The sequence below is a fragment of the Periplaneta americana genome, chromosome 14 (assembly GCF_040183065.1).
Source record: "Periplaneta americana isolate PAMFEO1 chromosome 14, P.americana_PAMFEO1_priV1, whole genome shotgun sequence".
In the NCBI taxonomy this organism is placed as follows: Eukaryota; Metazoa; Arthropoda; class Insecta; order Blattodea; family Blattidae; genus Periplaneta; species Periplaneta americana.
Window position 1 is genome coordinate 109,812,778 of NC_091130.1, and position 24,500 is coordinate 109,837,277.

At 37.0% G+C, this 24,500-nt stretch overlaps 1 protein-coding gene across 1 annotated transcript in view; it reads left to right on the forward strand.

Moving 5' to 3' along the window:
• The window catches only part of LOC138713661 (gamma-glutamyl hydrolase-like), a 135,440-nt gene that overhangs the window by 338 nt on the left and 110,602 nt on the right, over positions 1-24,500 (forward strand). Inside the window, exons 2-5 of the mRNA XM_069845926.1 lie at positions 3,968-4,085; positions 7,479-7,529; positions 11,765-11,994; positions 15,976-16,082. Of these exons, the coding sequence (XP_069702027.1) occupies positions 3,968-4,085; positions 7,479-7,529; positions 11,765-11,994; positions 15,976-16,082 (506 nt within the window). The remainder of the gene's footprint in view (positions 1-3,967; positions 4,086-7,478; positions 7,530-11,764; positions 11,995-15,975; positions 16,083-24,500) is intronic.

Genomic DNA, 24,500 nt, shown 5'->3' on the forward strand with positions numbered 1-24,500 from the left:
TTGTCCGTGATGTTTTCATAAAATGTCCGCTTCTTCATGAGTTCACATAAAGTAGTAAGTTATTTCTGAATTCAATGGTGTTGTAATTCCGCAAGAACAATGTTATAAATACCTAGGAGTATATTTAAACTCCAAACTTTCTTGTGGAGAGCAGGTTGATGATGTTATGGGTGAAGCATGGAGGGTACTTCACTTTATTATGAGAATCTTAAAAAAGACTAGCCTCAAATCGAGGGAAATAGCATTTCAAATGTTAGTGCGACCTTTAATGGAATATGGAACTACATGTTGGGATCCCTACAGAATATATCAGATAGATTCCTTAGAAAGAATCCAGTATAGGGCAGCTAAATTTGTTAAAGGTAAAAGAGAAGATGGGAATGATAGATAAAATAACTTAAATGGAAAACATTGGAAAACAGACGTAGGAAAACTAGAATAACATCTTTATATAGAGCACATATAGGTCAAAAAGTATAGGTAGACATAATGGCTCCTTTAGAGAAGCCAACGTACTTTGGTAGGAACGATCATGATTTTAAAATTAAATGTAGGAAACAGAAAACGGATGTAGGTAAATTCTCATTTTTAAATCGAACTATAAATGATTAGAATGACCTACCTGCAGCGATCTTTGAGGGCTGTCCTTCCTTAAGAAGATATAAAAATAAATTAAAAAGTTGTGTATAAAGTGTAAATTAGAAAAAAAAAAAAAAAAAAAGAGACGTTACATTACTTAAGGTGACAAGTATTCGAAACCGGAGATTCGCAAACTGGGGTAAAGAATATCGTCCCATTTTGTGTCTCACCAGTCAAAACCTTTGGAAGATCCAAAGACTGCAAAAGGATAATACCAAAAGCGGTCAAAGGATCAAACCTTTGGAAAAGACTCGTGAAAACACAAACTTATGATTTTAAGAGTGTAAACTCTATTTGTTGTTTTGCGTTTTCTCTGCTTCGGCTTCAATTCGCCTCTTCAGCTAGAGAAGTGTGATGACAAAAATCTGTCGATCACTACTCTAGGACAGAGTGGAGAAGGAATCCAAATTGTAGGACAAGTATTTATTTAGCCTGACGAGTTATTCCCTTAGTTTTAATTGTAAATTATTTTAAAATAGCGTGTAAGAGGGTCTTAGACTAGAAATGTTCAGTTTAATGTAGTTCTGTTTATAAGTATGAATAAGGGTGTAATTATTTGTCTTATTTGAACTGTTGTATCAGTGAAGCGTGGTGAGTCAATGAAGTTATAGTTTACAATGGCAGTGAATAGTTTCGATCAGTGATAATTTATACTGTCAATGAAATGTGTTCTATAGTGTCAGTTAAATGTGTTATATAGTGTCAGTGAAATGTGTCACAGTGCTAGTGGTGCAGTGAGTGAGTATGTCACACTGCAGTGAGTGAGATGAGAGTGAAGTGAAAGATTATAAGTAGGTACCAATGTGAAACTTATGTGGGGTCTGTACATATGTAGGTTATAATGGAAAATTAGGTTTACTTATTAATTAGTTTATTTTATGTATTATTATTATTATTATTATTATTATTATTATTATTATTATTATTATTAATTGTAATTGTTGTGTATTATTTGTATTGTGTATTTTAATGTGTATTATGAAGCTAAAAATGTGCTGTGAATTTCTTAGTTGCTTCGTACAGACATCTTTTTTCTATTTTTAACTAGAAAATTACATTATTCTTAGAATAACTCTTCTCGGGTTCTCAGCCAGGTGAGTTGGAGATTTGCTTCCAAGCTTTCGATGGCTAGCTCTGCCATCTTCTTCAGGGAATGGCTCACCTCTGTCGCCAGCCATAGCCAATTTGTACATGAAAGACTTGGAGCATAGAGCCCTGGAGAATGCACCTGTGAAACCAGCTCACTTCTACTGCTATGTAGATGACACTTTGGTCATCTGGCCTCATGGAGAAGCAAAACTTCAGAAATTCCAAGAATACCTGAACAATATCCACCCGAACATCCAGTTCACGAAAGAAGTGGAAAAAGACGGATGTCTCCCCTTCTTAGACATTCTCATCTCCAGGAAGTCGGATGGCACACTGGGTCACAGCGTATACAGCGGTACCAACCTATACCTGAATGGATGCAGCCACCCGGCACAGAAACGTGCGGTTCTGTCGACTCTTCTGCACAGGGCGAGGGGCATTTCGGATAAAGAGAGTCTCCCTTCTGAGATCTGTCACCTACGTAAGACGTTCCTACAGAACAACTTCGGCAACAGGGAAATCGGTTTGACCACAAACCACCCGCTGAGGAACAAGAGGAGATGAAGGGCATGGCATACATCCCGTCCTATGGCCCCATCTAGGGCAAGATTGGCAGACTGCTAAGAAAACACGTGATTAAGACCATCCATAAGCCGCCCACAAAGATCCAGAACTTGCTGAGACCAGTTAATGACGACCTTGGTCTTAGGACACCTGGTGTCTATAAAATACCTTGTGAGTGTGCGAAATGCTACATCGGGCAGACGGGACGCACCATTATGGAAAGCTGCAAGAAACATCAATGCAGCATAAGACTATATTACCCTAATAAGTCTGCAGTAGCCCAACACAGCCTAGAAACGGGCCACAAGATAGATTTCGGCTCCACCACCATCTTGGACAAGGCATTAGGTTACTGGGACTTGGTTATCAAGGAAGCCATCGAAATCCAGCTAGATGGCAATAATTTCAACAGAGACAGGGGGTCTACAGCTGAGTACAGCATGGAAACCTGCCATCAATATGCTTCAACCACCAGCACACGGCAGACAGTCGGGACCAGCAATTAGCTCCTGATTCGCCACCGCTTCCATCAACCAGAATACGCTTGGCGGTCGGGACTAGGAACTAGCTCCTGGTTGGCCCACAGCGGGAAGTCCTACTATTGTATATATACCGGCTAGACATGGTTCCACATCACTTCATTCCCTGAAGAAGATGGCAGAGCTAGCCATCGAAAGCTTGGAACCAAATCTCGAACTCACCTGGCTGAGAACCTGAGAAGAGTTATTCTACATCAAATGCCAGGAAAGCCTCAAGTCATACATACATTATTCTTACCCACTTATCACGATCACACCACTTCCACCGACTTAATTATTTGCAGTTCAATTTTGAACCCTAATTTACACTTTTGAAGAGTTTACAACACATTTAAAAAAATGTCGCTGTCTGCTTGAGTACACTTGGCCGCACGCTTGTGAACGACACTCTTCACGCTACGGAACTGCATACGGCTATCTTTGATTTCCGTAGCGCTCACACTGGCTGCTGACTGTACGCTGACCAAGATCACGCGTAAATATTGTGAATAGAACCCATGTTTATATGACATTTTTTGCTCAGAATGTCTTCAGAAATAAGCTCCGTGAAGGACGGTAAATCCTCGTGAATCACTCTGTATAACTTCTTTTTGTTCAGATGATTGATTATCCTTCTTTCGTTATTTCGCAAGTTGTATTGATAAAATAAGAGTTCAAGGACCGTCACTGAAAAATTTCTTTTTGTTTGTTTGTTTGTTTTTTTTTTTTTGCAATGATGTTAATAATTTTTAAGTATGGGAAGATGGTGGCTTCATTATGAAGCTAACTGGAGTATTTCAACAAAAACCTGCCACAACACTATTCTTCAATGTAAAAATTTGCACTTGGAATTATAGGATTTAAACCTGAGGTGTTACCACAGTCTAGTATATACAGTCACGAAGCTCAGTAAGTAGTAAATATGCATCGATAGATAGTTGCTAACCACTAGGATCGCTACTATCGCCTCATTACAGACAATGGGAAATACCGTAGTAATAGTATTGTTCCTAGTATCTCATAAACTTAAGCTTCGTAACTGTATGTGTATACACGAGACTGTGGTGTTATCCTAACATTGCTCCTTACTTACTATGAATTTGTGACTCCAGTATATTAATATTTCTGTTCAGTGCCATCTCTGTTACTTCCAACAGGAGTGCTGGCGGAGGAATTTAGGCAGAGGCATGGACATGAAACTAAACAAAGCAGCTACATTGCTGCTTCTTACGTGAAATTTCTGGAGGGAGCTGGAGCGAGAGTTGTTCCAGTCATGTGAGTGTGCACTGTATGCACGTTGTTACGTGCATACGTACAAGAAATGCACTGTATTTACATTTTTACGGAAAGAAATCTCAAACACCGGACACAGATAATCTTTACTGCAGTCATTGCTAACAAGACCATATATAATGACAATGAAAAAGTTTTCCATTCATCAGACTCAAAAACCACCAGGGTTGCCAGAAGTAATTGATTTTGAGGAAAAAGCCCTGTATTAAGATGTGCCTCATGTCCCTTGTGGATAATTCTTTCACTAAACGCCCTGTATTTTGAAACTTATGTTTCGAACAATTTAAATGATAAACTGAAAATTCTTGATAATCCATGTTGAATCTTTCGTACACTACTTTTAACACTTGAATATAAATAATTGATTAAATGGCGACCTAACTCGTGTTAATTATGTACATAAGGTCGCCATTTAATCAATTATTTGAAAATTCTTAATATACAGGTGAACATTGTTTTTCAAGAAATCTGACCATTAACTATTAAGGGGTTAGGTACAGCTTACAGCAGTAAAACTTTGGAAATATTCAACATTTTTTCCCCTCCATTACTGTATCTTGTACAGTAGTGGCAAAAAAACCGGACCGACCCTTGTAGCTGATTTCAGTGCCTTGTTCACTCAGAGCACGATAGACTGGTAACTAAGACTTTCGTGGTTCGAATCCTGCCTGGGAAGGAAATTTCTTTTGTTCCTTATTTAAATTTATTCCCAATACTTTTCGATTGTAGCGATATTTTACTACTCAATTAACTTATTATTCCCAGAAGATGAATTTTGTCAGCAGTCGAAAAGTATTAGGAATAAATTTGAATAAGGAACAAAAAAAAGTTTCCTTCCCAAGCAGGATTCGAACCACGAAAGTCTTAGTTACCAGTCTATCGTGCTCTGGAGTGAACAAGGCTCTGAAATCAGCTACAAGGGTCGGTCTGGTTTTTTTTGCCACTACTGTACATTAATGAAAATTAGTATGTGTAAAACACTGTCCTTCTGCTATATGAAAAAAAATATTTTTACGGTTTAAAAAAATATTTACATTTTTTTTTTCAAAATTCAGTTCACTGTGCTGTGATGAAGTGTTTCCCACATAATTGAAAAAAAAAAGTATCAGACATTCTGCAATGAACTCTTTTGTGTGTATTTATACATGTCATATCTACAATATGGTGCAAGATCACTTCTCTACCTTTGATAGATTGTCTGATAAAAAATAAGTTCATTTAAAAAATGGTCAAGTATCAGTATTTTTTCTAACACAAAATAAAAAAAAATATTATTTATTAAGGAATATGGTTGAAAGAGCATGATATTGTAAACATGAGTTTCAGCAATAAAATAAAAGCAAGAGAACATGAAAAAAGTTAACAAGTTTATGAGTTATGAGGGAAACGCTTCATCACTGCACAGTGAATTATCACCATTATGAATTTTGAAAAAAATATATAAATATTTTTTTTTAATCGTAAAAATATTTTTTTCTTCATATAGCAGAAGGACAGTGTTTTACACATACCAATTTTCATTATTGTACAAGATACAGTAATGGAGAAAAAAATTGTTGAATATTTCCAAAAATTTTTACTGCTGTAAGCTGTACCTAACCCCTTAAAGTTTGAAAAATTGATAAATCTCTGGCTATGTATATCAATTTAAAATGCATCTGTGGTAGAAATATTTACTCAAAAACCCTTGAAGTGGACATCTGATATAATTACACAGAGTTTTTAATTGCAATTAATTTTTCTGGTATATCTTACAAATATTCTTTCAGTCATGTTGCATTAAATAAGAACTTGCTTGAGAAAATATCAGAAAGTGGCAAATACGAATAGTACCGGTAGGCTAAATGTTATCCTGCAAGTGAATACATAATGTGAAAATGTGTGTAGAATTAAAATTGATTTATTAACATGCGATTTCAAATTGTAGTAATTCATTTTTCATTAAATTATTTAGGTCGTTTATATGTAGTGTTCCTTATTTCGGTCTTGTGGCATTCCATTTTTTATCCATGCCACAAAAAAGTTTTATTTACATAAGATCATAGTGTTTTATTTGTTTATACTGGTGTTTTGCCACGTTAAGATTCCATTATGAATCTACTCAGGAGTTTTAGGTTGCAATCGATAATGACATTAATCAAATACCTACTCATATTTTCTATGTGATATCTCAGATCACATATATAACAGATTGGCCATCCCCATGTTAAAAACGGTAACATATGGAAGAGAACAACCACACAGTTGCTCCATACAATTGAAATAAGAGTTATAACGTGACTTCTTATGCAGTAGCTAGATGGCAGCATAGTGAAACTGATAAAAGTTGTTGCCGTCAAAGCCTATAAGGCTGAGCAGTCTGTTGTATATGTGTTCAGGGGTGATACTCTCTGATCATTATCCATTGTTTTTTGTGACGTCTGCTTACGTTTATGCTGTTTATCCAATCAGAGATTAGAGTTGGAGAAGAGTATTGATAGAGTAATGATTTATTCAGTTTTTCTCTCGACTGCTTTGAGGGAATGGAATGCATTACCGAGGTGGATTTAGATTTTTAAGGACAGTTCACTTGCTCTTGGGATGGCGGCGTAGCAAACGGACAGTTTAGTGAGCAGACTGGAGGCTTCGACGTGACGAGAACCAAAGCAGTGTCTTCTGTAACGGACAGTTCACTTTAATTGAAAGAGTTTATGGGGTGAGTCAAAAGTTAGAAACCATTGAACTAATGATGTGGGAGGATCATTCGAAGCTGCTCTGACCACCAAGAAGTACAAGACTCTCTTAGAGGAGTGCGTCTTGCCATCAATTCTGAATGAGGACGGCTAGTTCTTCACAATGCTTCAGCAGGATGGTGCCCCTCCGCATTATAGATTAATCGTACATCAGTGGCTGGATGACCAGTTTCCTGGGAGGTGGATAGGTCGGCGAGGCCCCATTGGCCCGTAAGTTCCCCTCACATTACACCAATGGATTACTATCTATGGGGTCAAATGAAGGTAATGATTTATTCTGCACAATTTGCAAGGGAGGATAATGGAATGTGCCGCGCAAATATCGCCTGCCACAATCCTCAGTCTCCTGAAGAACTGGGAGCATCATCTGAACATGCCTTGCTGAAGAGGTTTACCATATTGAGCATATCGTAAGACAATTCAAGCTGAAGTGAATAATACTATGGTTCCTACTTTTGATTCACTCTTTATACGATTATTCTATTCTTATTAAGTTATTTATTGTAATTTTGGTTCACATATATTTGCTTTTATTTCCTGTCGCCTTGTTATATTTTATTCTGCTATCTTTGTTAGTTTTATAGGTAGGGGAGAGCTTTGTTTTTATAATATCATAATTTAAATCTTTTTTCTATGTTTACAGGATCAACGAAACAAAGGACTATTATAGACATATCGTTGATAAAGTAAATGGGTAAGTTTTATAGTCCACAATTGAGGCCATTAGAACCGCAGTCATCTAAGTAACAAATTTACAAATATGAGTTAAATGCACTCATATTTGTATGTACTAAGGGAAAGGGCGATTTACATGAGTTCCATCATCTATTGACAACCGTTGGATAAAAAGTTAACTTCACAGATTGAAGGCATTCAGTCTTTCAAACTTTCGAAGTTAAATATATCACAAGCAAACATGCTCATGGGGCAGAGAAAAAAGTTTTTTTTTTCTTCTTCCACCATGTTAATAATGTCAAAACAAGTGCTTATATCTATTTTGGCCACTTGAGCACAATTACGAGGGCCGTGAAGAAAGTATATTTCCCTGTGGCTGTTTACAGAAAGAAAATACAATATCATGGAAAGATTTATTGAAACAGATACAGCAATAGTTGAGTTATTTTTCAAAATATTAACCACCGGAAATGAGACATTTGTCATACCATATGATCAAATTTGTTTCCTGGTGTCCCTGAAGTCTGCCGCCTGGGATTGAAACCAGTGTGTGACAGCCATCTGCACCTCTCTGTTGGTCCCACGGTATGACAAATGTCTCAATTTCGGCGGGGAATATTTTGAAAAATACCTCAACAATAAAATTACTGTATCTGTTACAATAAATATTTCTATTAAATTGTGTTTTCTTCCTGTAAACAGCCCCAAGAAAACTTACTTTCTGAACGGTCATGGTAATTGCGTTCGAGTGGGCAGAATTTGTATAGGCACTTGTTTTGACATTTTTAACATGGTAAAAGAAAAAAAAATAACTTTCTATCTGTCCCCATGAGAATGTTTGCTTCTCAGAACATCTTTCATGTTACTTAGATCACTCTGATTCTAATGATCTTAATTTATAGTTGTATTTCGTATTCCCCCTTGCCTTTCGATTTCGAATGGTACTCGTAGTTCAAGGAAAGAAAAACTATAAACAGTAATTCTAAACTTGGAAATGGAAATCAAATTGTTTTGAAACGCATAAAACATATAACCAGTCAGAAAATATGTCAACTTCTTGAAAACTGGTCTTTTCTTTCAGATTAACTACCTTTCCTTCGACTAAACAGCTTCATTTAATCTCCATTTTTTTTATTTGGGGGGGGGGGGGAGAGTTTCTCTATTCTCTCTATGATTGTTTATTCCACTACTATTACTACCACTACCACATTACTACTACTATCACTACTGCCATCACTACTGCTGCACCCCCATCACTTTTACTACTACTACTACTACTACTACTACTAATACTACTACTACTACTACTACTACTACTGCTTTTATATTTTTGGCAATATTTCTGGTTACTGGTACCTACTCTATAAAAGTGTTACAACATAACAATGAAAATTTAATAATGAAGGAAGTTCTTCTTGCTTCTAAGGGTACGTACACGTTGGAGCAATGATAAACGATAAGAGAAATGATCTAGCAACGCTTTGGTATTATCAAAGAATCAAGTGTTCATATCGGAGCAACAAGAACGCGGGAAGCGAACATTTTGATTTATCAGTAGAAGATATTCTATGCATCCACTTAATGAGAGAAGATATATATAAAGTATCGCCTGCCAAGTTCAAGGTTAATATAACTTAAATACGTACAAAATCAAACCCGTTTCTCATCCCAAAGATAGTATAAATTCGTTGTGTTGTGATTGGTTCTTGTGATCACATAACATAGGACGAATAAATACACAACTGATCAATTTGTCAATATCTGCAATAATTAATTTAATAAGCCGAAATAATAATAAATCGATTAATATTCGGATATATTGATAACTACCGGTCATTATACAGAATAATATTATCTTAATCAGAGATCATATGAACGACAAGAGCGAAGAAAACGGAACTTAGCTTTTTCGTCACTTTTATCGTGCATCTTCGCTTTTATCATTACTCCAATATGCACACCTTACGCATGCTTTAATTCTCCCTGATATAGCATCGCTGCTTCTTTTATCGTTTATCGTCGCTCCAACTTGTACGTACCCTAATGTGTAGTGAAGAATCTGTCTCTATATGAAATTGGTTCAAAGTGTTTATAAAACTAGCATTAACATAGGATTTGGATTCACTATAGTGTTGTTAGTATTTTTAAAATTCATTTATTTTATGTCACTTTAACTTAGTAAGTCATATTGCAACAATACATAAATAATTTTAAGAGTTTATATAATGTTTAATATATTAGAATACAGGAAATTCATTTAAATATATTTATATATGTTGATAGCTTTAAAAATTTAATCAAGTTTGAGCTGGATGATGGGTTGTTTAGAACTGTTGATATATTATGGAATTGATCTCGATGGAGTTGATATAATGGGTATTCATTTTTTATGTGGCGTACAGAGCTCCTAATGGCAATTGGTGTATGTTGGAAGAAGAGTTCTGTCTAGTAGATAAGAATGTGTCATTTTGGTGTGGTCAACTCACAGTCTGGTGATTATAACTGTATCTTGATGTTTAAAAAATTCTGTATTGGATATTTCATTCTGGAATGTTACATTACTTCGTGAAGTTTGCTGGATCATGACTCTTTCCATGATGTTTGTCAATGGTTGTGCAGTTTTCTGGATATGTATTTAATGGCGTCTGTATAAGGAATAGATGTTAAGATATGCAATTGAAGCCGTGTAGCTTCTTTTGCTGCTGCATCTGCAAGTTCATTTCCAGAAATGCCCTGATGAGCAGGGATTCACATTTGAGTATTGTGCCATTATTTAGACGCAATCTAGATGAGCACTTTACCATAATGATGATTTTTAATATTATTGCCGTCATCATAATTATCATTTTCTTCAACATCCTCATATCACTGTAGTCATTATTGTCGTCAATATAGGCCTAATACTAATACTAATAATAATAATAATAATAATAATAATAATAATAATAATAATAGTTGGGTCCCTATCACCATGGCATGGCGCGTCCTCAGGTTGTGGATAGAGGAGACGGCCTCCAGATATGGAAGGTAGCTGCGAATATATTGAATAAGCACTGGGGTGGTCCTCCAGCTTGGGGGTTGGGCGAAGGGCTAACAACCCATCACCGTAAAAAACAGCTTGTTACAGAACCTTACAATAAGGACAGCAATGAACCTGCGGGTTCCTTAAAAGCGTAAGTAAGTAAGTAAGTAAGTAAGTAAGTAAGTAAGTAAGTAAGTAAGTAAGTAATAATAATAATAATAATAATAATAATAATAATAATAATAATAATAATAATAAGCCACTGGAGTAGCTCAGTCGGCTAAGGCGCTTGTCTGCCAATCTGGAGTTGCTTTCGGGCGCAGGTTAGATTCCCGCTTGAGCTGATTACCTGGTTGGGTTTTTCCCGAGATTTTCCCCAACCATAAGGCAAATGTCAGTTAATCTATGGCGAATCCTCGGCCTCATCTCGCAAATATCATCTTGCTATCATCAATCCCATTGACGCTAAATAGCGTTGTAGTTCATACAGCGTCGTTAAAAAACCAAATATAATAATAATAATAATAATAATAATAATAATAATAATAATAATAATAATAATAATCATCATCATCATAGACATGGACATTACGATGAAGTGAAAAGAAGCGAATAGAAGCATTTGAAGTGTGGGTATGAAGAAGAATGGAACGTGTGAAGTGGACAGACAATAAGAAATGAAGCTGTGTTGGAAAGAGTGCGTGAAGAAAGAATGACATTGAAACTGACCAGGAAGAGGAAAAGGAATTGGTTGGGTCATTGGTTGAGAAGAAACTGCCTACTGAAGGATGCACTGGAAGGAATGGTGAATGGGAAAAGAGTTCGGGATAGGAGAAGATATCAGATGATAGACGACATTAAGATATGCGGATCACATGAGGAAACAAAGAGGAAAGCAGAAAATAGGAAAGACTGGAGAAAGCTGGGTTTGCAGTGAAAGACTGCCCTTGGGCAGAACACTAAATGAATAATAATAATAATAATAATAATAATAATAATAATAATAATAATCATCATCATCATCATCATAATCATCATCATAATCATCTTCATCAACCTTACATAGTAAGTTATTTTCATTCCTTTACTCGTTCTGTCACTTCTGTGAGATGACTTTTCATAGAGTGGAATTTAATTGTTCAATTTGCCTGAAAGATGAGTAATTTTCGAGAAATGCTATATTTAATATTACTGCATGTATATTTACTACCATGCTCATATGGTTTCCCTAGCATTCTCCTTCCGGGCGGTGCCACGTATTTCAATGCAACTGATGGATACGCGGAGGCTGGAGGAGAACTGTACCATTTGGCCGTGGAGAAAAATAAACAAGGCGACTATTTTCCTATTTGGGGAACGTGTCTGGGGTTCGAACTCCTGACTTACCTGGCAGCCAATAAAGTAGAACATCGAACACGTTGTCTCAGCTATAATGAAGCATCACCTCTTTGGTTTCGTGGAAGTAAGTACCAACATAGTACCATAAAGTGAGATTATTTTCATAGGTCTATTCTTTTATTTATCGTGGCTACAAGATTCACCATAGACTCGAATGTAGTGTTGAGAATGTAATTACAGACCGATTATTCAATCCTGACAGCTCACCGACGCGAAAGAGGAGAAGTAATAGGAGTAGTGGGGAGAGTTCCGGAATAGAGATAGGGCGAGCAGTCATTAAAGGAATGCAGTACAGTAACTGTACTGAAACAGCGCTATACCGCATGCGTGACATCCGATCTCTCTGAAGGCAAGCGACAGACTAACCTGAACATCCCTTGCCGTAACTTAATGGACTCGCCTGACCCAGGCGCACATTGCCGGCGACTGTCAGAACTAAATAATCGCACTGTACTAGTCATAACATATTTGCGGCACTGCATGAAATTGTTTTTGGTTAAATCAGGGAGTTAATATTTATCATACGGTATGAATAAAGTAAAAAATGAACTTAGATTCACAAGTAAAGCTAGTAGGAAGCCTATCAAGCAGTTGATTAAGAATTTGTTGTGGCAGCCACACACTGCAAGCTTGGCGCTGATGACGCCCATGTTTATACAGGGACATCATTTTATTTTTACTTCAATTTTTATTGTACTTGAGTTTTTGAATGTACTTCACTCCCACCCCTTCTACTAATGAAGTTCCAACTGTCCTCCACACAGAATGAAGGACGCATATAGTAAACAGCACTGAGTTAGTGAGTACAGTAGGTTCCAGAAATATGGTCGCATTTTCCAGTGACGAAAGAGCTTTCAATATTGAATAATATTTTCTCACAGGTACTGTCCGTTTGCCTACGTCGCATCCTGATTTCCTCCACCTGCTTCTGCTCGCACCTCTGTAAAAGCTGGGCTGTTTTAGCTCTTTTCTGAAAACATTAATTTCTGTTAGGAATTGGACGTTTACGTAATATTATACAACTGCTTAAAATAACTTAAATAAAAGGGCCTCGTTAAGTAATTAACTGTCACGTGAATTCCCCCCTTTCTACGATCCTGCGGCATAACCATTTGGACGGACAGTAGATAGCATCTCTGAGTAATTTTATCTGTGCGAGTCGGGCAGAAGCGAAGATTGAATTTCCAGTAGAGTAGGTACAGAATTATTTCAACATGAGTTACTAGTACGAAGGACGAAACTGGCAATTGGAATTAGATGCAATAGTCCATAGTGCGATAATATGCACAAAAGAACTGAAGCCTGTATCGAAATGAACGGCCACCATTTTCAAAAATGTGTTTAAATATCCATATTACGATTATTTTTCAATTTAACTTCATTCTCTAATTGTACGCTAATGTGCTGTAGGCAGTATAATATACACTGCATAATGAATACGTCCGAATGGATAACTCAGTTCGTGAGTAAAAACACTTATTCTTAATACAGTACTGCATTTTTATTAAACAAAACCTAATGAAAATTATCGATATTTCCTAGTTTACGTAAATGGATGAACTACTTTTCTTCCCTCCTATACCTAGTAAAGTGATTTGTTTGTGTTTTACGCCAGTATCATCGAACTACAATCGTGGAAGGGGGTAGCAAACGGTGTTTCCGGCTCTCTAAAGGTATAGCCAGGTTAATATTAAAAATGTTAGTAAAAATAAAATGATATCCCTGTATATTATTATATTATTTGAAAACGACTGAAGTCGCGAACAACTGTTAACTAATGTCTTCTATTCCATGTCGTGTCTTGCTCTTCAACTCTTCAATATCATATAATCTATGTTTCGAATATCCTCATAAAAATCTGAAACTGTCAAATCGGGTGAACGCGATGGCCACAGCATATCGCCAGATCGGGAGATGATGCATCCGGGGACGAATCTGTGCTAAGTCTGCAAATTAAAGTAAGTTATTTTAAACAGAAGGTGTTCTCCCATAGAATGTATGATATTCAAGAGATGAATAAGATTCTTCAATCGGTATGAAACTGGACAATTGTTCAGGAGGTATGTGTTTGTGGTGACGTTTCCAGAAGCGACTTCAAGAGTGCATTGCAATTTGAAGGCGATCACCTGAAGGATTTGTTTTTTTTTTTAATACCTTCAATTATGTAAATAAACAAATACAAAAGCATAATATTATTATAGTGAAATTTATTACAATAATTATTAACAAAATATATTGATTTAATACAATGTTACAAGATGTGCTAATATTAAATTTATAATACTAAATACAAATATTTACACACAGAATACATATAAATTTTACAGAAGAAAGTGTTCGCCGAAAGAGCTGGATTCGGTTGCATTTCCGCGTTCAATAGCAATACTTAAGCGTTGACGCAAATGAGTAGTGCACCGGTGATCACTAGTAATGGAGATCAAAATTTGGCCGATTTGAGATACCGAAACTTTAGCGTCATGACTCCAAGGACCGAAGGTCTCCACAGCAAAGGGGATGAAGATATAATTGTCTGAAAGATGAAAAATAAAAGCATAAATAGGTTGTTTGAATCCATATTTGATGTCATACGTAAAATTAATTCTCTGAAAATGCCCTACCGTGTACATCGACTGGAGAGGGCTATTCGAGCAAAGATTTGTTAAATTTTTATAGTTAAAACATAATTTTTTCAACCAAATTAAGCAGGAAATAATGAAAGTCTATGCTTTCATGTTAGAAATATTTTTGGTGTCTGTTTATGGAATCATGTTTCGCTTGCTGCATTTTCCGTCCGTAATTGGAGGCGGTGTTTTGTCGGATGTTATGTTCTTTTCCTTCCAAAGTATATTGATTTATTTTTTTTACAGTCTCTCTCTTTTAAAGTTCACTATAGATAAAAGTCACAGTAGTTAGATTGCGGAATGAAAGAGTCATACATTATTACTGACAACTCTTTTCTCAAATACTTTGTGAACTACTTGTATGAAAACGTTGCTTGTATGTGCTGTGGCAGAATCCTATTATAAAAAGCCAAACTCACGATTCGTCTCTGTTAACTCGCTAAAACGAATATGTTCATTTTAACATATCTATACGGATTAAAAACTCTTTCAAATTAAAAAACGGATCTATTTTCCTTCACTGGTAATGGCATGCCACACTCAAACTTAATTTCATGCAGGGATATGAGCATATGACGTTCTTTGGAGCTTATGGATTATGATAATTTTGTCTAGTTTTCATTTAATTAACATGGCACCGTTTCGCATAGTACTTTAAAGACATACGCGTTTCCTAAGAAATATAACGAAGCGGATTTTTAGTAGATTTTTCCAGGTCATATACGATGTTGTTGTTTAGTCAACTGTCCGAAGACAGGTCTGAACCTCACAAGTGATACCAGCATGGCACCACTTATGAGGCAACTACACCAGGAGGTAATGAAGTAGGGCGGCCAGTTCCTTTTCCCCTCCATTGCATACATCGCCAATTAACTACATATTACACTAATCAAATTTTCAGATGTATACAAAGATTGTTCTTCTTCTGACACATATCGTCAAGTGAGATGTACTGCCTGATGATGTAGGCCTCATATCAGCCAGAACCTTAAATATGATATCATTCAAATTTTCTTCAGTGAGAACATAACGTTGTTGTCTGCGTTTTTATGCAACTTTTTCAGTATTCTGAAATTGATTTACTTTCGTGAATGACTTTGCGACTTGTAACGACGACGTTAGGGATTCTCTGATGAAATTGCTTCACGGACCAAATCTATTAACGTTAATCGTACGTATATAAATACTTTTTCAGAAAGGCAATGCTTAAGCTAAACTAAAACATGAAGCATCCATTCGCACGAAGTGTTTGTGTTCAACTCTTGAACATAGTGCCGAAATCTTGATTGTAGTTTGCATTCAGGACAGCACCAGTAGACAGCGTGTCGGTATAGCGAAACTTGCACACACAGTACATTTTTATGTACAGTTATTATAATGGACTAGACTATATTTACTACTGAATTATTACTATTATGTTTCAGATATCTCGGCGAGCAGGATGTTCAAGAATGCACCATATGACATCATAGGAATTTTAGCCAAAGAGAATGTGACAGCCAACTTTCATCACTTTTGCTTAACGATGGAGGTAATGACATTGTAGTTTGTAAAGGTGTAACCACAGTCTAGTATATACAGTTTATGAGGGTACTAGGAGCAATAGACTGTGCAGGTACTACTATTTCGCATTGTCTGCAATGAGGCGGTAGTAGCGATCCTAGTGGTTAACAACTATCTATGGACGCATATTTACTACATATTGAGCTTCGTGACTGTGTATACTAGACTGTAGTGTAACTATTATAGTTAAGGTATGTACCATACTTGTTTTTTTGAAAGATGGGACATAACAGTTAAGCGGCCGAACTTGGAACTACAGTGCCGTGTTGCCAATATGGACTATCACGCTGCCAGCTGATGGTAGCTAACAATTGTCATTAAGATGGCTGACGTTAAAACATCCATTGACAAATGACGCGAAGGTAAGAAAACAGTACAAAAATCGATGGAGGATCAAAGACGAAACGTGCCAATGCTAACATTGTATTCACAATTAGTGTCGCCAAGAGAGCTATTAAGCACTCGCCATGTGGAAACTGTAAGTTTGGCAACTCAACCGTTGTTACCATAGCAACAGGCCTACCACGCTATGTGACATTCACTTGTTTTTCCGATCGCAACGCTGCTGTCATGTCCCTCTTTCAAAAAAAAAAAAAGTATAGATGACCATTTTGTATGTGGAACGTAAACAACGGTGCTGCAACCTTATGTAGTTACTCTGTGCGAGAGAGAGACATGGTCTGTGACTAGAGTAAGAGAGCGGTTGTACTGCAGTAGTTGTCATAACATCGGCGCACTGTGTTAGTACACTGGCGTTCAAATATACCTGTCCGCTACTAATCGATAGTGATCAATAATTTGTTCATGTAAGTGTGGCATCTTTAGTTATTACTTCTATGAATAGATGGCGAAGAAAATAGTGTCATCAATATTACATAAATATATCCGCATTTTAAAATTATGCATTTCATACTCCCCTAATGATTTTAAAAAAAGAAACTAAATTTAGCGGGAAACCATTGATACTGTCAATTGTGAGAATAATTTATACTTAATCTATATCAACATTTTCCCAATTACTTTTTCACCCGTATCAAACAGGGATTAATCAGACCAGAAAATGGCAGATCTGAATTTGACGAACAGACTCGCCGAATGCAATATTACCTAAAAAATGGCCTGCGTATTCCTCAGACTTAGATTAAATGGATTTTTATTTGTGGGGCCATTTAAAAAAACGGCTCAACTGCATTCGTCACCAGATACAAGATGGCTGCCAACGAATCCGACAGACACTTGGTATGTTTGAAAGAGAGTGGAATTTTGAAGTCGATGACTGCATGCTTGCATTCAAGTCGCGGGTGATCATTTTAAGCATCTCCTGTAACGGTAAACATGTCTGCCATTACTGAAATAGAACTGGAACCATAACTCGGAAAAGCGGTACAATGGGACGCGGGTTCATATAGAGTTTTTCTTTGTTTTGATGTCTCCTATCTGCTGGTGCGTTACAAAAAAAAACACTCACTCACTCACTCACTCACTCACTCACTCACTCACTCACTCACTCACTCACTCACTCACTCACTCACTCTCTCTCTCTCTCTCTCTTTTCCTGGGGGAAATTATGTATGTAAATGTCGTGTAAGGACTGGAATCAGCAAACTCTAAATTTGAAATAAGAACCCAATAAAAAGATAACCAAAAATCGTGATGTGCTACTGAGTGGCCATGCCAATAAGCAAAATGCTCATTTTCTCGATTGGGAAATAAGAAAAAACGGATGAATATGAATAGCCACAGAGACCATTCGGAGAAAGTAACCGTGTGGGCCGCTGTGATTTCCCACGGCATCATTGGTCCGTCCTTCATACAGGATGCACATGAAAACAGAATTAACGTTCCATCAGAAGTTTACAAGGAACAAGTTATTGTACGTTTTCAGGGGGAACTGCGCATATTTTGTGCTCTGAACACTCTTGATATGCACAAGCAAGAGTTTCAACAAGGTGAGGCGATCTCCCATACTGGTCACGGGAATGCGCGCCTACTTCAACAGCTGTTTCTCGGCCGGTTGATCAAGACCAGTGGTCGTCAGCACTCGCTGAAATGGGTAAAGGGTAAGGAGTGTAACGAAATATGCTCCGTCGTGCAGAGCAGAAAGGAGAGGGAGATAGCATACCCGCCAGCAGCCACAGATGCACGTCAGTGTCTCTCTTATCAGAGGGTAAGAGACGCTATCCCGAGGGTGCACTGTGCTGATGACCGCTGATCTAGACACTCAGATTTTCCATGTCCTTCCCCAAGTCCTGATCTGCCGTCGTGTGATGAATAGGGGAATAGGGGATTACAACTATAATATGAACAATAAAATTACAATTAACATTAAATTTACAATTACAATTACAATAAAAATTAAAGTACGACAAGACTACCTGATTAATGAAAGCTAGACATTTTATCATAGAAGTTAAGAACAAAGAATATTTTTGTATTTACTGAATTACAAATTAAACCTACAATAACAAAAATCTATAGTAATGAAGTTACCGGATATTGAAATATTTTGTGATAGATTAAGAGAACTATTTACAAGAAACCCTGTCTGAACGAGTCTCAATTACTGACCAAGTGCCTAGTAAGTTTGCGTTTGATTTCAATTTTATTTCGACAGTCCCTGATGCTAGCAGGTAGAGAATTCCAGAGTTTTGGCAGGGCTATTGTGAAAGAGGATGAGTGTGAGGAGGTGAGATGGGATGGTATTGTTAGTATTGTTTCATGGCGAGAGCGTGTGTTCAGATTGTCTAGACCAGTGGTCGTCAGCACTCGATGAAATGGGCAAAGGGTAAGCGGAGCCGTCCCGTGTGCAGCAGGAAGAGGTAGAGGGCACACCCTCTAGCAGTTACGACTGCACCATAGTGCAGTGTGTTCTCTGCGGGCAAGAGACGCTAGCCCCAGGGTGCTCTGAGCTGATGACCGCTGGTCTAGACGAACTTCATATAAACATCGAAACAGTTCTGCACAGTTTGACAGTGGATCAGTGTGATGCTATGGTCACTAGGATGATAAAAGGTATGGAACTTATCATACACAATGGTGGAAGACATGTAGAACACACAGTTGTACGGTAGGCCTATCATTGTGTGCAGGGGCGGACGCAGGATTTTTTTTCGGGGAGGGATTTGAGAAGGTAGTAAAAATGGAGTAATAAGACATAAGTTTATATACTCACAATTTGTTTCCGAGTCACAAACATTTACAAGTTGGCCTGAGTAGCGTAGTCGGTATAGCCTTCTGTGCTCGAAGTTGCGGGTTCTACCCCAACTCAGCTCGATGGCATTTAAGTGTGTTTAAATGCAACAGGCCTCATATCAGTCGATTTACTGGCATGTAAAAGAAGTCCTGAGGGAAAAAATTCCGGCACACCGGCGACGCTGATATAACCTCGGCAATTGCGAGTGTTATTAAATAAAACATATTTTTTTTTTAATTTTAACATTTACAATGACTCCAATACAAAAACAATGACTGAATGACATTTACAGAAGACGGCGACGAGACTTCTTAGACATTTCATCCAGTACTTCATGAGCTTTTACTTCTACATTTTTATGTATATACATCAAGGCCAGTCCATTTAATCTGTCTGCTCCCATCGTGCTCCTCAAGTAAGTCTTCAAATACCGCAAAGTTGAGAACGACCGTTCTGTTGTTGCTGTAGTTACAGGCAACGTGCAGAAAAGTTTCAGCGCCTTGCGAGTGCAGGGAAAAATAATTTCATTGCACCTGTTCAAAGATGATATAAAATCAGTAGGTATTAGGTGAAGATTTTTCTGATCAAGGAAATTTCTTCTTCACATCTTCAATTCATTGAAGAAAGACTCTGGTGATACATCAACATCATTGGGCCACTGATTTACTATAGCCTCTACAGCAGTTTCTAAATCTTCATCTGATGCTCGCACTATGTTTTTAGGCAGCAAAGTTTGTATGGACTTTAGGATTCCCTTATGATTTAAAAACCTGTCCTTGAGCTGACTAATAAAATAGTCTAAGAAGAGAAGGAAAATTAAAAGCCTAAAATACTCTTCATGACTCTCTGTCGTGAAGTAAGAACGCTGTGTTTGCCTTCCTGCAGTTCTTGGAATTTAACATTTTAGCAAATAGGATTTACGTGGAAAACTCTCTAATTCCTATGTACATTCACGAATTAAAATTAATATTATTTGTGTTTCTTATTTCGTATTTTTTTCAAAATTTCGGGAGGGGATATATCCCCTTAATCCCCCCCCCCCTTGCATCCGCCCCTGATTGTGTGCAAAATGTTACTAAAGTATTTCAGTCACTTTTCTTTTTGCCACCCCGTATTTGTTCATCTAGTTAATGCAATAGTAGCATTATTAATTGGGCTTATTACCAGGTTGGAGTATTTGAAGTTTTCCCATCTCTAAGGCGAACGTAAGTCCACCGCTGTGGAGCAACGGTTAGCATGTCTGACCGTGAAACGAGCGGGCCCGAGTTCAAATTCTAGTTGGAACAAATTACCTGGGTGGGGGTTTTGCGAGGGTTTTCCTCAACCAACCGAAGCAGAATTGCTGGTTAACTTCTGGTGTTGAACCTCGGACTCATTTCACCATGTTTTATTCACATGTGATTATCATCATTACTAGACTTCGTGGAATTGCCACGAGAATCGCAAGGTTTACTGCGCATGCAGTATAGACTGTATGAGAAGGGGGCGTGCAAAGGATGGAGTATGCCTCTGATGTAAGCACTGAGAAGTATACTGCGGTTACAATAAAACCTCTACCCTGCATTGAAGAAATATAATGAATGATCACTGAAGTAGGAAATGTCTAAACATGTAAATACACAATTATTTTATAGTGAGATATATTAACTCTTAAAATTTAATGTAAGGTACTCACATCATTCTTGAATATGTGCATTGCAGTGAAGAGTTACGTACATTTTGAGCGACTGGAAAGTAATCTCCTCCGATGGTCACTTAAACAGTTTTTATATTGGGAAATGTACGTTCAACATCACACGATGTAATACGTGCATATTTGAAGAACGGAAAGTTACTACTTTTTAGTACACCAACTTCAGACGTCTTGTCATGACCTGATAGTACATCATTTATAATACGAAGATTGTGAATAGGCAGAATTTTTAGCAATAATGTTTCTCAACTCACATTTCACGTTTTCTGAAATTAGTGAATTGTTATTTTGGATAACGGTTTGTGATACTTTATCCACTATATTAAGGGCTTCTGAGAGTTGTAGTTTAGACGATTCCAACAGAATGATGCTTTTGGACACGATTTTAAAATTAGAATCAATGAACAGAATATCTTCCAATAGCTGTTCAGAAGGCAATGATTTTATAGCTGCAACAGCGGAACTGTCTGTTCTATCCAATGCATAAATTACCTCAATTATTTTGCTGTAATGTTCTGCATAATAATTAACAGCATCCAACCACGTTCCCCAACGGGTCAAGACAGGCTGCGGGGGTAAGGGTATTCCAGGGGCAATTATTTGGAACAGCAACATTCTCATTGTAGTATGTTTGATTGAATTCTTGTCTACACTGAACAAATGTTAAGCTTTGACTATTCCAACCACAGTAATGCAAAAAGAAGTGCTTACATAGGTATACATTATCTGTAGCTACTCTATCTATTTGGACCGGTCACATCTCTAAACATGAACTGCTTATACTAAGAGACCGGGCGGTCGCTCACCTCCTCTATACTACCGTACATCGGCAACCTGATTGCATGCTGCGTGTGGCAATTCAACGATGTCTAATCATTACTATAGCTCGGGTTAAGTTCACAATGCAGCGTATTCATACACTGGCGTTCAAAGATATGTCAGCGTGGGCATATTGTACCCTCTGACAAGGAGTCCCTTACAGAATCGCATGCAGACATACGCTTAAAAGCGATTCTACGTAACTGTTACACCTCGTTTAAAGGCTAGAAATGCCCGCCTTTGACATGCATGGTGTCGGCCTAGTTGATATAGTTGGTATAGCGCTGGTCTTTTATGCCCGAGGTTGCGGGTTCGATCCCGGGCCAGGTCGATGGCATTTAAGTGTGATTAAATGCGACAGGCTCATGTCAGTAGATTTACTGGCATGTAAAAGAACTGCGGGACAAGATTCCGACACACCGGCGACGCTGATATAAACTCGGCAGTTGCAAGTGTCGTTAAATAAAATATAGCATTTTAACATATTTGACATACATGGCATAAGCGAACTTCCTAATCAAGGAGTAAGTCCTACTCATGTAACACACAGAACGAAAGGAAAAACATAATAAAATGTGAACAGGAGGTCAAAATAAATGAGACATACAAAGTATAAAAATATACGACAATTATTGATGATGATAATAATAATAATAATAATAATAATAATAATAAAATAGTGAAGTACAAAGCATACAATGAATACAATATTTTTAGGTACACAGTGAGGAAAATTATGATTATATATAGCTCTGCATTCCTAATATACAGTATTTCAAAACGTAAAATAATACAGTGTAAACAATAACATAAAATTACATTATTTATTTATTCATAACATACTATACACTTTTTTTTACAATATCAGCGGTTTCCCGCTAAACTAGTATTTTTGACAATAAGCAGAGTGGGATGAAATTTTGAATTCTATAATGCGACATACATTTACATACTATTGGCGACACTGACTGTTATCTTCGTCATCTATTCGTAGAAGTAATAACTAATGAAGCAACACTTACAATTATTACAGTACATATCCCAATTATTACAGTAAATAATGCCATTATTCCGTACCATTCCATCGTCAGAAATCTCGGCATTTTCTTGGACGAAAATTTAAATTGGGAATGCCAAATAAAGGAAATATCCAAGAGAGTGTGCTATACCATGCATTCTCTTAACCCATTCAGAAACTTCCTCCCGCCAGAATTAAAACAGACTTTAGTGCAAACCCTCGTACTACCACTGTTTGACTATTGCGACGTAATATTTACAGACTTGACAACTGACCTTTCGAACAAGCTGCAGCGAGTGCACAATATGTGTGTCAGATTCATCAGTAATGCTCACAAATTTGACCACATTACACCCTCGTTCAAATCTTTATCCTGGCTGCAACTTAGTAACCGCAGAACACTTCATTCGCTCTCTCTTCTGTTTCGAGTTCTCCACACTTCTACTCCAAATTATCTTCGTTCCCGGTTTAACTACTTATCCTCCAGTCACGATCTAAACACCAGGTCACAGGAGAGCCAAATCCTAGCAATTCCTGCCCATAGAACATCCCATTATTCATCCTCTTTTACTGTCTCAGTTCCCCGTGAATGGAATTCTCTACCTCAGAAGATTAGGGCTGCCAGACAATAACCACTTTCAAGAAAAGGCTAAACGATTTCTTACGGGCGCAGTCAAATTGAAATTATACTTGTGATCGAGCTTAATAATTTAATTTAATTTAGAAATGACTATCATTATTATTATTATTATTATTATTATTATTATTATTATTATTATTATTATTATTATTATTATTACACAATTATTTTATTGGTGTTCTGAAGACGAAAAGAATTGTCATTGTATTATATTAATTATGTATTATATTGTCTTGTATTTGTAGTATTGTATTGCTTTGAACTGTATTGTATTGTATTAATTATGTTATATTCATAGCACTGTAGTAATCTTTTATCATACTGGTTGAGTGGAAGAGAAGGCCGAATGGCCTTAACTCTGCCAGTTAAAATAAACCATTATTATTATTATTATTATTATTAGTATTATTATTATTATTACTTACACGAACAATATATCAATCACTATCGATCAGTAGAAGTCAATTAACGTTGAACGCCAGTATCCAAGAGTGCGACCGTTCGTCGACAAATATAATAATTCACAGAACAGGAGTGGTATAGCACAATATGCCTCAGCCTGCGGTGTAAGCCTTCGGGTCCTTCCTCCGCAAAAGGTGTGGTGGGGGGGGGAGGTGAACTTCATTAATCTCATGGCTCATCCTAGAATCCTCGGATTTTTCTCGTTGTCTCCTAGTCAATTCATTCTGAATGGCCTAACTGCAATATTTTGCACGAATAGTTAAATTTTAAATTTAGTAGCGCAGACTCGTATTTGTAATCTCTTTTCAGTATTTGGAGTAGATACGCGTGGGTGAGTGAAAGTTATCAATAAACCTCAGGATTACTATTTTTATGAAGTCATTTTATTACAATTTTTGAAGGTCGTACTCTCGTCTTTCGAAAGTATGATTTCTGCAACGTCCTTCTTCTTTATAAGCAAATGAATGTGCAATGTGTGAATTGTTCTACGCAGCTATTTAACTTCAGTGATAAGGAGAAGATTAAAGGTTACAGACTACCTTAAAAGGAGTCGGTGAAACT